The 11,158-nt window shown below is 41.9% G+C and overlaps 1 protein-coding gene across 1 annotated transcript; it reads left to right on the top strand.

The window, feature by feature from the left end:
- Positions 1-599: 599 nt before the first annotated feature.
- reep2 (receptor accessory protein 2) lies at positions 600-9,311 on the top strand. Its single transcript, XM_085370439.1, has 8 exons — positions 600-785; positions 2,701-2,773; positions 4,537-4,613; positions 4,876-4,996; positions 5,100-5,213; positions 6,423-6,603; positions 7,837-8,003; positions 9,022-9,311. The coding sequence occupies exons 1-8, from the start codon at positions 754-756 to the stop codon at positions 9,091-9,093; spliced, it is 837 nt and encodes a 278-aa protein (XP_085226565.1). The 5' UTR covers positions 600-753; the 3' UTR covers positions 9,094-9,311.
- Positions 9,312-11,158: the final 1,847 nt, after the last annotated feature.

Here is an 11,158-nt window from a genome sequence, read left to right as displayed (position 1 = left end):
TCTGGTTCCTTAGAGACAAAATATAAAGTAATCAGTGGTACTCTACAGGCTACTTACTTTTTGATAAGTTAACCACTCAGTTTTCTGCTTAACTGAGTAACTGTTATCAAATGTTTAAACTCAGTATCTTGTGGGACTGTGTTTAGTGTGTTTACATCTTTAAGTCTTCAGAGAAATGTTGAATCCCTCTCTTATGAGCCTAAATCATTTATCCACAGATCGGTCTCATGGACATAAAAAATAATGATCATAAAAAGGAGACCAGCACTGTGTGGGTTTTCACTAGGATAAACCTGGTATGACTGTGCTCGGCTTTGGTCCTTGTCAGTGAGCAGACTGTGATTGCACAGCAAAATTATGAAAGAAAAGGATGAAATCAGTTCTTTAGTAGTTTAATAACCTAATGTAGATGACTAAGGTTGTATTGTGCGCCACTGTTGGTTAACTAGGAGGAGCACCATGGGCCACATTTTGAAGCTAAAACTACAGATTTATCAGAGTGAGTCTGGCCCTTTAAGAGCCAGTCGTGTTCATCAGCGGTGGTGTTGGTGGTGATAGAGAGCAGAGCAGTCTGGAGCTACACACTGCAGAGCACATCTCCAGCTGCTGTTAGCCTACCTGACGGCACAGCAGCCTTCTGGCTCTCATCACAGCTCGTCCTGGAGGGGAATGGGGGCCACCTAGCCCGCTTACTAGCAGACTAGATTTCCTAGAAGCTGGGGGGAAAGCCTCGAAGGCTGGCGGTCCAGCAAGATGGTATCCTGGATTATCTCGAGGATAGTTGTGTGAGTATGGGCAGGGTTGAATCTGTTTTTTTTATTCTTAAACACCATAACGGCTCCTTTCATCAGCTGTGTGATGCTGAACGCCGACTAGCTAGGCTGTCCGTTTCTTGTCCTTTTTATACATACACTTCACGTGTAGGGGAAAAATAAATACATTAGATATCCTGGCATTCAGACAGGGGCGTTTAAAGCTCCTGTGTTCAATAACCACAGCCGTTTCTTTAATCAGCACAATGATGCAGCACAATCTGCATCCAGCGCTTGCTAGCCGCTCGTAGCTAACGCGGGCTGGCTAGTCAGTAACTGTAACCACCTGACAGATAATGTGTTGGCAGGGAAAGTGCAGCCTGTTTAACATGCCAGCCTCGCTGCACACAAGTAAACAGACTCCGAGCTGCCAGCCACTGCTTTTTACTTTTAAATAGCCCTCTGTGAATGTAACTAGGCGCCGTACCAACACGAGTTGGTAAAATGTGGTGCAAGGCTAAAGAAGCCCAACAGCCCAGCCAGGGATGTGTGTCCATCCATTCATATGCCACTAGCAGTGGGGCTTAATAAGACGGACAAGCGGTATCAGCAGATCACTTCTAGGCCTCCACCTGAACACGCCACATCCACACTGTGTGGATGACTCAACTAAAGCCAGCTGTCGTTATCTTGATCCATTATGCAGACACTTCACAGTGCTGCACCGGTGCTGTCCCATCTCTAGTGAAATGTCCAGATACTGTGTGCTCATCAACTGCTAACCTTAAAGTCGAACATCATGATGCCTTTGGAAGGCCCAGGTGTAGAAATGATGCTTCATCCCTATAAATGTTCTGCTTTTCCTTGATTACATAAGCAAACTGTTACTGTTATTGGCTTCCAGCTGCCTGCATCTTCCACTTCACTACACCTCAGGTAGTCATGTGTCTACTGAAGGCAAACAATGTGACTTGAATATGCATCATAATGCCCGCTGATTATCCAGCACACAAGATTAGTCATTTCTTGTCTTTGTGCTTTAAATGTGCATCTGGCCCAGTTTTTAAAGGGTGGTCAGCCTGTTTCTTTTCTCCTGTTTTTACAGCTAGTTTATTAGTCTAACCTAAAGAAGTGAACACTAAAATATTTCCTAGACTGAACAAGAGGACAGAGTGACTGTAAGGTCAGTAGTGGGCTTTCAATGAGGACACAAAGAGGCACAGGGCGTCTGCTCTGGGAGCCCGCTGGCTTGGAGGCCTGCTACGAGTCATGTCGGCTCACTGTACGGAGCAGCACACATCACTGAGCAGCGTAGTCGAACACTGGGACAGAAGACCTACTTAAGGAAGGGGGGGAAAAAATAATGCTAGGCTACCTCTGTAATTGGCATTCAACCTTTATTTACATTAAGGGTTTAAATCCAGCTATTGGTTTGCACTGTAGGCAAACTTGCATGGCCCTTCTGATCTGAGCTCTCCCTGCTGTCGCCTCACTCAGCGTTCAGTATCCTGTCAAATCAGCACATATCAGCACAGTGGCAGAGGATGCGATCAAATGCACATCAAAAACAAGGCTGTGTTTGCACAATGTCCCAGTGTGCACGTGTTCTAACACATGGTGACCCACCCCTGGTGGAAACTGTGTGTTTTTTCCATTTTAGCTCACTGCAGTCTTCCTGACTCCATTACATTGTTTCTACTCATTATCAGGCCACTTTGTTTTTGTCACTGCCCAGCACTTCTTTTGTGGCATCACCATGCGGATTAAAACCACATAGACACTCGCTCTGCTCAAGTACATGTCGTCCTTTTGTGTTTCATAGAAGCTCAGAGCAGATGTGGCTGCTGTGTGGGAGTGCGTTTGTGAGGTGTCAGAGTCAACACCCAGAGGCCATGTTCTCTAGCTGAAGCCCCTTCCTCTGACCCAGTCTTGTCTGCTTTTTTTGCAGCCTTGCCTTTGGGACGCTCTACCCGGCGTACTCCTCGTATAAGGCCGTCAAAACGAAGAATGTGAAGGAATATGTGAGTATAACCCCTGGTTACTAAACTTCAGCAAACCATTTTTGAGCTCTGTCTGCTCTGTTTGACCTTTAGGGTGTTTTGCCCTGAGCGCCTGCCAGCTATTTCTCCTCTAATGTGTTGAGAATCAACATGAGGCAGAGAAATGCTCTGTTTCATCAGAGCAAGCTTATTAATTTCTGTTGTCATGTTTTCTGCAATGCCCGTTCCGTTTCTTTGGCCGTTATCATTTGAAGACTAACAAAAATAGGAATCATGCTTATGATCGGGGTGTTCCAGACAAGGCTAGAGGCATGGGATTGCAGTTTAACTAGGACACACCAGCCTTCATAAAAGAAGGGCGTTTATGCACCATAAAAACACTAAAAGACGGAACAAATCCTGCACTTTGGATTCTTCCTGATTCTTTTTCCGTTCTGCGTAGATCTTTATGAAGTTCTGATTTATAAACCTGAAGCATTTATTGTGACAGGACCTTAAAATGTGGGACTTAGTTCAGGGTATTTTAACGCTACCCTTGCTAACATTATATGAATTTACATGCAGCTCCTGATAATTGCAGGGTCATGTTGTGCACTGTATTGTGAGAGCCTATCGGGATGAATTGGACTGAGCACTAGACAAGTAGCTGGTTGTTAAAGACAATAAAAGGTTGTCTGTAAAGGTTAAAGCAAATCCTATAATTCGTGTTAGGATGATTAGATGATGTCCCAAAGAGCTTCTTTGGCTATCTGCAATGTTTGGCTTCCTCATTTTTCAAGTGCTTTCAAGTTGAGATCTGGTGACTGTGGATGAAAGTCCGTGACAGTCGACTCACAATGGTTTAAGCTTCCTAAATGGACAGATTGATATCCCTGAAGTTTAACTGACTTTTTTTTAAAAGAAACATATATGATGAGATTCCACATGAATGATTTGCTTTGGTTTAAAGTGAAATAAAGGTTCCCTGTAAAGGGCTCAGTCAGTCTATTGGATGTTTGGACTAAAATCCAAAGGATGAAGATTGTATGAAACTGCCCGACCCTTTAATACAATAATGTTTCATCGTTCGGAAAGTGCCTGGGTTTTTGATCACTGTGGATATTTTTAAACACAGCTGATTGGGGCTCTTCCTGATTACTTCATCACTGCATGAGAGAGAGGTGGGGAGATGGCAGCACTCTGGCCCTCAGCCTAGATTTGCACTGGAGAACAGTCTCCTCCTGGCTGGTTACTATGGCAACCCACCCTCTCAGTCGCTGCTCAGGCAGACGGCCACAGAAGGAGCGAATATGGGGCGGGGAAGTGTGAGAGGGGGAGAGAAGGGAGACGCCATTTTTAGAGCTGCTCTCATCCCCGTTCTTCTCTTGTTTGGCTCATTTCTAACGAGCCAAATGATCCACCGTTTGGTGCATTCTCGCGGCTGCGTCCCCGTGGCTTGTTAATGTCTTTAAATGCACCATTACCACTCAGAGCTGTTCTTATGTTGAATGTATCAGTGTATTTGATAACTGATGATTTATCTGATATTAGCAACGAAGTTAATTTGCCTGTAAATGACCAGTTTAGAAGATGACTCGCATCTCTCTTTGTCTCAGATGTGCCCATGCATAGTGATGTGATGCGAATGGACTGAAGCATGTGTCCGATTTCTGTGTAGGGATGTCTGTGTGCGTAACCTCTGTTTAGTGCCACGTGTCTCAGCACATGCGAACTGGATGCTGTGGGTTTTCGTGTACTATTTTTAATCATGTTCTCTCCCTCCGCGTGTGTGTGTGTGTGTCCAGGTGAAGTGGATGATGTACTGGATAGTGTTTGCATTGTTCAGCACAGCAGAAACAGTCACAGACCTGCTCCTATCATGGTGAGTCGGGAGCTGCTTGTGATTGTAACCCTCTTTCTTCACGCGCTTATAATAAATGAACCACTTGTAAAATTAAAAAAAATCAATAGATGCTTTAATGTTCTGCTGCTGATTTTTAATACAATAATCTCTTGAAGGATCTTTTTTGTTTTTTTCCTACTTTAGCATCCTAATCTATACACCACTCATGCATACCTTTTGCTCAGTGTGTTGTTTCCTTTACGTCTCTGCCGATTGATTAACTCTGTGTTTAATTATCCAGGTTTCCATTTTACTTTGAGCTAAAGATTGCGTTTGTGATCTGGCTGCTGTCTCCGTACACCAAGGGCTCCAGTGTCCTCTACCGCAAGTTTGTCCACCCCACCCTGTCAAATAAAGAGAAGGTAAAAAGAAAAAGCCCATCAAAATCTGATGTGAAGTCCACACTGAAATGATATGACAGTGTCGTCTCTAACTCCTCCCTGTGTACTGTCCTTTGTGCTGCAGGAGATAGATGAGTACATCGCACAGGCCAAAGACAGAAGTTATGAGACCATGATGAAGTTTGGAAAACGGGGTCTCAACCTGGCTGCTAACGCTGCCGTCACTGCAGCCACCAAGGTGACTGTGTTTAAATGTACCCACATAGATGCCTCTGCTTTTCTGTTTGCATGTGAAATACGAACTTCGGCCAAATGGTAAATAATGTTGTTATTAACTCACTTGTACAGCTAGAAAAGAGGACTGAGATGACTGTCAGTAGTTGAGCTTCCTCTAACAATTAGTCTAATTAAGTGGGCTCCGAATTTATTTTCTAAATGAGTTTTTTGTTCTATTCACGGAAGAACATTAACAAACGTCCACCAAGCCAGCTCACTCTGTGGGCAGTATTTACTTTAATGGGACCTCTTACTGTAATGTACATAATAAAGTGACAGGTCTATATATATAATCTCTACATCCCCAGATGTGTATGCTTTCAGATAAGAGTTTTAAATAGCTCTACATATCATTATTAGCACTTTGACCTTCAGATCAATGTATAGATCTTGAAGGAGAGGTCAGAGTTTGACATGATATTTGAAATCTTTTTATTTGTTGACTATACACAACACATTTGTAAGAATCACAGTTTCTAAGGTTTAAGGCTTTTTTTTTGTTGGTTTTCAACCAATAAATAACTAGGATGACCTTTCATGGTGGATGTGCATTTTATGTGACCAGGTGACTGGACTAAATAACTTTTTCTGACTTTCGTCAGATTAGCTCTGCAACTGTAATAGTGAAGCATGCTATTAGATACTGTACAGTTGTTCTCGTAAGCTGCGAAACAGGAAGTTGGCGCTACTAAATCATTCTGTACTAAAGGCTTATAGCTGCTGCAGACACTTGTTCTATATTTATAGTAAAGCTTGTTGTTTGTTCCTTAATACAAAATTCCATATTAGTTAAACATGCACTCTCTAACATTTGTCATTTGTCCCAAACACAGGATCACAGATCGCATTTATCAATGTCCTCAAGTATTCACACACATTTGTTTGTAAAGGCAAATATTGTCCGTGCAGCTGCTTTTTTTATTAGAGCTCCACTTGGAATTTATTTTCATATTGATTACCCTGTTGATGATTCTGTTTAGTAAGTTAAATAATTGTAGCCAAAATTCCCAGAATCCAAAGTGGGGTCTTCCAAATATTAATCAGCTTCACCACATAATCATTGGCAGATTTTTAAAAAATGAACTTTTGAAAACTGTTTTCTTCTGAGCTCTAGGTAATGGTGGTTTTGCATATCTAATATGCCTGTTTTTGTTCCTGCTGTGACGCCCAGGGGCAGGGCGTGTTGTCAGACAAGCTGCGGAGTTTCAGCATGCAGGACCTCACTCTCATCAACGCTGACGACGAGCTGGCTCTGCACACTCCCGATGCCCGCATGAGACGGGGCCCCATGGATGAGATGAGCTCGGGCGCGAGCACCCTGCCCCGGGCCAAGAGCACCGCTGCACGGCAGAGTAAGGCCGCACAACACGCATCTCCCACACGACATCAGCAGCAGCTTCACGTAGAGAAACACGGAGTTGTACACAAGTGCATGAATACACACAAGCTGTGTTTGCAGCTTGCTGACTGACCCAGAGCGTGACGACGAAGACTTCCTTTATTTAACTTCAGAGCAGGACTGGGACTACTTCGGCCAAGTGGAGTCATGTGATTTAAAGCACTGCAGGGTGGGAAGAAAGGGTGGGGAAAGAAGGGTGGCTGAGGGAGGCAGTGCAAAGAGGATCGAGCCGGGGTGAAAACATGTGATCCCAGTGGGAGGGGAGGCTTGGAAGGAGGTCTCTTTGTGTCTCGCTGCACTGCCGGCTGGCTAACTGTGTGGGTACAAGCTGTGAGCTGAATACAGAGAGACACTGAAACAATGAAGTCACGGGGCCGAGTGGTGCATTTTAATATGTACAATGCATTTTTTTTTTTTTTTTTTTTTTTTTTTTTTGTTCATTTACACATGACTTCTAAAACCAGACTGAAAACAGCTGAAACAAAACACTGAAGTCAGAGTTCAACTGAAATCTGCCGTGGCGTTAGTAAATGAGCAGACCCTAACTTTTATGAACTAGCAAGTTCAAAATTATTTATTTTGGATTACTTTTCTTTTCTTTTTTATTCTAAATGATCTGCAGATCATCACTAAAGTAACGAGTTGTAGCTTTGCAGCTCCTAAAGTTGCTGTTTGGGATTTTTCTAATTTTATTTAATAAAACACTTTTTCTATTCTAGATGTCACACAAACAGTTTAGTTTCCTTCCTAATTTAACATTTGCAAAGAAAACTTTGTAATCTAATGGACCAGTTCTTCTGATTTTATGTCTCCCAAAAGCAAAGGATAAAAATGATTTCACAAGCTAATTTGAGTCTCTGGAAAATGGGTAAATGAAAACAAAAAAACAAACACATAAAAAGATGGAAGTGACTCCTTTTTTTTCTCTTTATTTTAAAACTGGTGGCTGTATATTATTAAAAAAAATAGATAAATTGAAGTCTCCACTAGGTGGCGTCAAAGGCTCTGTCTGTGATGATGCACTGGTTCAAGGCTACACCAAATAAATCTGTAAATTAAGCAGTTCTGTGGCAGCAGTAAAATGCAGAGGTGTGATGTTTGGTGTCTCTCAGATCATGTGGTGATGTCACTCTGAACACTCAGCTTCTCTCACTGACTGTCCATCAATCTCTGTCCTGTCCTGCAGCTCGCTCTGTGGCAGCCGCGTCCCTTATTGATGACACATCGTCCCAACACAGCTCTGACCTGTCAGACACAAGGACCGAACACTCTGATGAGGATGTGGGAGATAAAGGGCACAAACGCAGTACCAGTGTCAAGGCAACCAAGAAGCCTGCTGCTGCTAAGACAGAGGTAGAGCATACACGCACACATGCTTTGTAGATTTGTCAATCACAGGGCAATTTTCTTAAATTGTATATTACAACAGTCACTAGCCACTTTAAGTACACCTTCAAATGCTCATTACCCAGCAACTGCATTTAGCCATGTAGACATGGTTAAGATGACCTGCTGAAGTTCAAACTGAGCATCAGAATGAGGGAAAATGTTGTTTAAGTGACTTTGAAAGTGATTTGTTTGTTTTTTGGTGCCAGATGGGTTGGTCAGAGTATTTCGGAAACTGCTGAGGTTTTCCCACACATTCATCTCTAAGGTTTACAGAGACTGGTCTGAAAAAGAGAAAATATCCAGGGGCTCTACAGTCACCCGATCTCAGTCCTATAGAGCATCTTTGGGATGTGGGAGAATGGGTGTGGACAGAAATCTTACAGCACCTTGTTGAATCTGTGCCTTGAAGAATTCTGAAGGCAGACGAGGCCCCAGCCCTGTACTAGCAAGGTGTACCTAATAATCTGACCAATAAGTGTAGCATTGTCAGTATTTCCTAGTATTTTTTTCTTCCTCAACAATTAACCTACTTTAATTTGGTAATAGTAATATATGTATTTCGTTACTAACACAGTTCATTTCCAGTAAAACGATGATAAATGATTTAGTGTTGCACACATTACCTCTTGACCTACATTTAGTTCTGACCTACAAATTACATGTATGCGTTCACAAGCAATTAAGTGGCCTGTGAGTTCATATAATCATACCTGTAATTACACAGGCAAGTGATACTACCTGCACCAACTGTATATACATCAGATGTTCCTGTGGTGTTTTGCAGCATCAACAGTTCACTCAGAAATGGCACGCTGCTCTTTATGGAGACTTTGTTTTCACTGTTTACACAGATTAAACATGCTTTGAGCAGCAGTTACAATGCAAATAATATTTGTACTTTTGTTAGTGAAACCACTCATTTTACCAGTCTTTGATTGATCAGCTCTAGTAATCTCTCTTTATTTTCTTCTTCTGCGGCCAGACTCAAACCAAGACAGTGAAGAAGCCTGTGAAGAAGAAGACGACAACTAATAACGCAGAGACGCCACCATGAGTCCTGCAGCCCACACATGCACTGGCCTCCACTCGCTCCACCCACAGCCTGCAGTCCCTTCCTCTTGTTTGGTGTCCACACAAGTGCACATATACATACATACATACATACATACATACATACATACATACATACATACATACATACATTTCAAATACAGTTCTGTTAAAGTTACAGGCCCTTGTTTATGTCTCGTTCTCTTTAAGGAGAATTTAGCTGAGATTTAACTGAGACTTTTTTTTTTCTTTTTAATTTCACACAGGCCACAGTCTTCAGCTAATCTTGACCTGACCGTGTGATAGAAATCGTCCAAAGTTTGTCTTTTGAAGCACTAAAAACTGGAACTCTGGGCTCTCGGTATTTTGCCATCATTTTAAACTAAGGAGAAAAAGGCAAAATCTCCTTTGAGGCCTACATTAATTAATGAGTGGATGAGTGTGTCCATCCTTACTGCTGTTAAGCTCATCACACCTGTCACTCAGGACCAGCCTGTCTTCACTCTTTTACAGCAGTGTATCCTGTCTTTGTTTAATGTTGAACTAATGCTTTTTTTTTTTTTTTGCGTCCAAAGTTTCATTGTTAGCTTGTCCTCAGCCTGTTTCCTCTGAGTGAGTCTGGCTCTGCCACGTTCAGGTCTCACTCTTTCACGTCACACACAGTGCTGATGATGAATTATTTGTTCAGTGCTGGTTTTGTGATCCTCGGTCTGGACGCTACTCTGAGGTCATATGTAACTATGATCTGTGATGTTAGTAATTAATATGATCAGCTGTGCTCAGCTGGATCTGTGAAGGCAATGCTGCCAATGAGTGATGACTTTCATGCTGGTGTTTTTGAGCTAACTTATCCACTTTCACTACAAAGGGGATGTTTGTATATCATTTCCTTTCAACATTACAAAGTGACTCAGCACCTCTGCGTTTTCTTTTACTCCTTCTATCCAGCTGTGTGGTGACACTTGACCTGATTAATAGCATTTCTGCACACTGGAAGCTTGGATGGACTATAGAAATATGTGAATAGTGACACAAATAAAACTACTGCGAGTGATTATTTTAGTCTCAGATATGGAGGGAGAGTGAGAGCAGGCTGTGGGTGTTTCTAAAGTTACTGGACTTCTGGTTGTCAGCCACTGCGTTAGGTATACTGAGTACACGAGAGCATGAGGAGGTCAGTGCTCATTACTGCTGTCAGCAGTGTGACTCTTGAACCAGTAGGGGGAGCCAAAGCACACCTCCACTGTTAGCTGAAGTTGCTGAACCACATGTAAACACCAACATGTAAATAGTAACCTTGACTGTATATACAGTATGAGCTTGCTTGCCTTATTCATTCTCTGGGCTTAAATCAGTTTTTAATCATTTCTGTGTATTTTTCATTCTTAGTCTTGACAAATCACACGCTCTGACTGAGACCAGAGGAACCTCAGACTTCAGTAAAGACTTCTGGTAGTAGAAGTGATTATTGAATTTTAAATTAACATTTACTTTTCTCCTTGAGACATTTAACTCCATCTCAGTGTAGGGAATCAGCTTGTAAATTTACATTTTATCTTTGGCATTTTAGGGCCAAAAGTTGGAAACACAACTTCTCCTTAATTTAATGTTTACACTGAATAAAAACACATCACATACTGAAAAGTCATTTTGTGTTATGAAGAGAACGTTCTTCATTTTTATCTTGTGTCATTTTGAGATATTTATTGCTGATTATTTTGAGTTTAAAATCAGTATTATATACAGGGATGTTCATTTGTATCTTGTTTGTGTCAGTTATCAAAGCTCCACATCAAAGAGGATAATTTCATGTGCCGGCACAGTGGCACCTAACAAGGTCATGTAATGGTTAATAAAATACTAATAAAGAACATGAAATTTGTTTGTTTCTGTTGATTTTTGTGCAGCTCAAAGCAAATCATCTACACAACAGCCACTAAGTGGGAGTAGCACAGTTGTTTCTAGTAATGGCAAAGCCTCTCAGACCTCACTGAAGAAAGACAAATTGATTTTGATGGGGTAGGGTTGTAAAAAATATGTAAACTGTATTTTAACTGTGCTTTCAGAAA

Source organism: Diplotaxodon limnothrissa, linkage group LG2, assembly GCF_057381915.1.
Source record: "Diplotaxodon limnothrissa isolate DT_005_m linkage group LG2, D_limnothrissa_male_GT1.1, whole genome shotgun sequence".
In the NCBI taxonomy this organism is placed as follows: domain Eukaryota; kingdom Metazoa; phylum Chordata; class Actinopteri; order Cichliformes; family Cichlidae; genus Diplotaxodon; species Diplotaxodon limnothrissa.
This window is presented reverse-complemented; position numbering and strand designations above follow the sequence as displayed.

Coding starts and splice junctions, on each gene's coding strand:
- reep2 (XM_085370439.1), top strand. CDS start 754: ATGGTATCCTGGATTATCTCGAGGATAGTTGT. Junction 786..2,700: donor ATTATCTCGAGGATAGTTGT/GTGAGTATGGGC, acceptor CTTTTTTTGCAG/CCTTGCCTTTGGGACGCTCT. Junction 4,997..5,099: donor CCCTGTCAAATAAAGAGAAG/GTAAAAAGAAAA, acceptor TTTGTGCTGCAG/GAGATAGATGAGTACATCGC.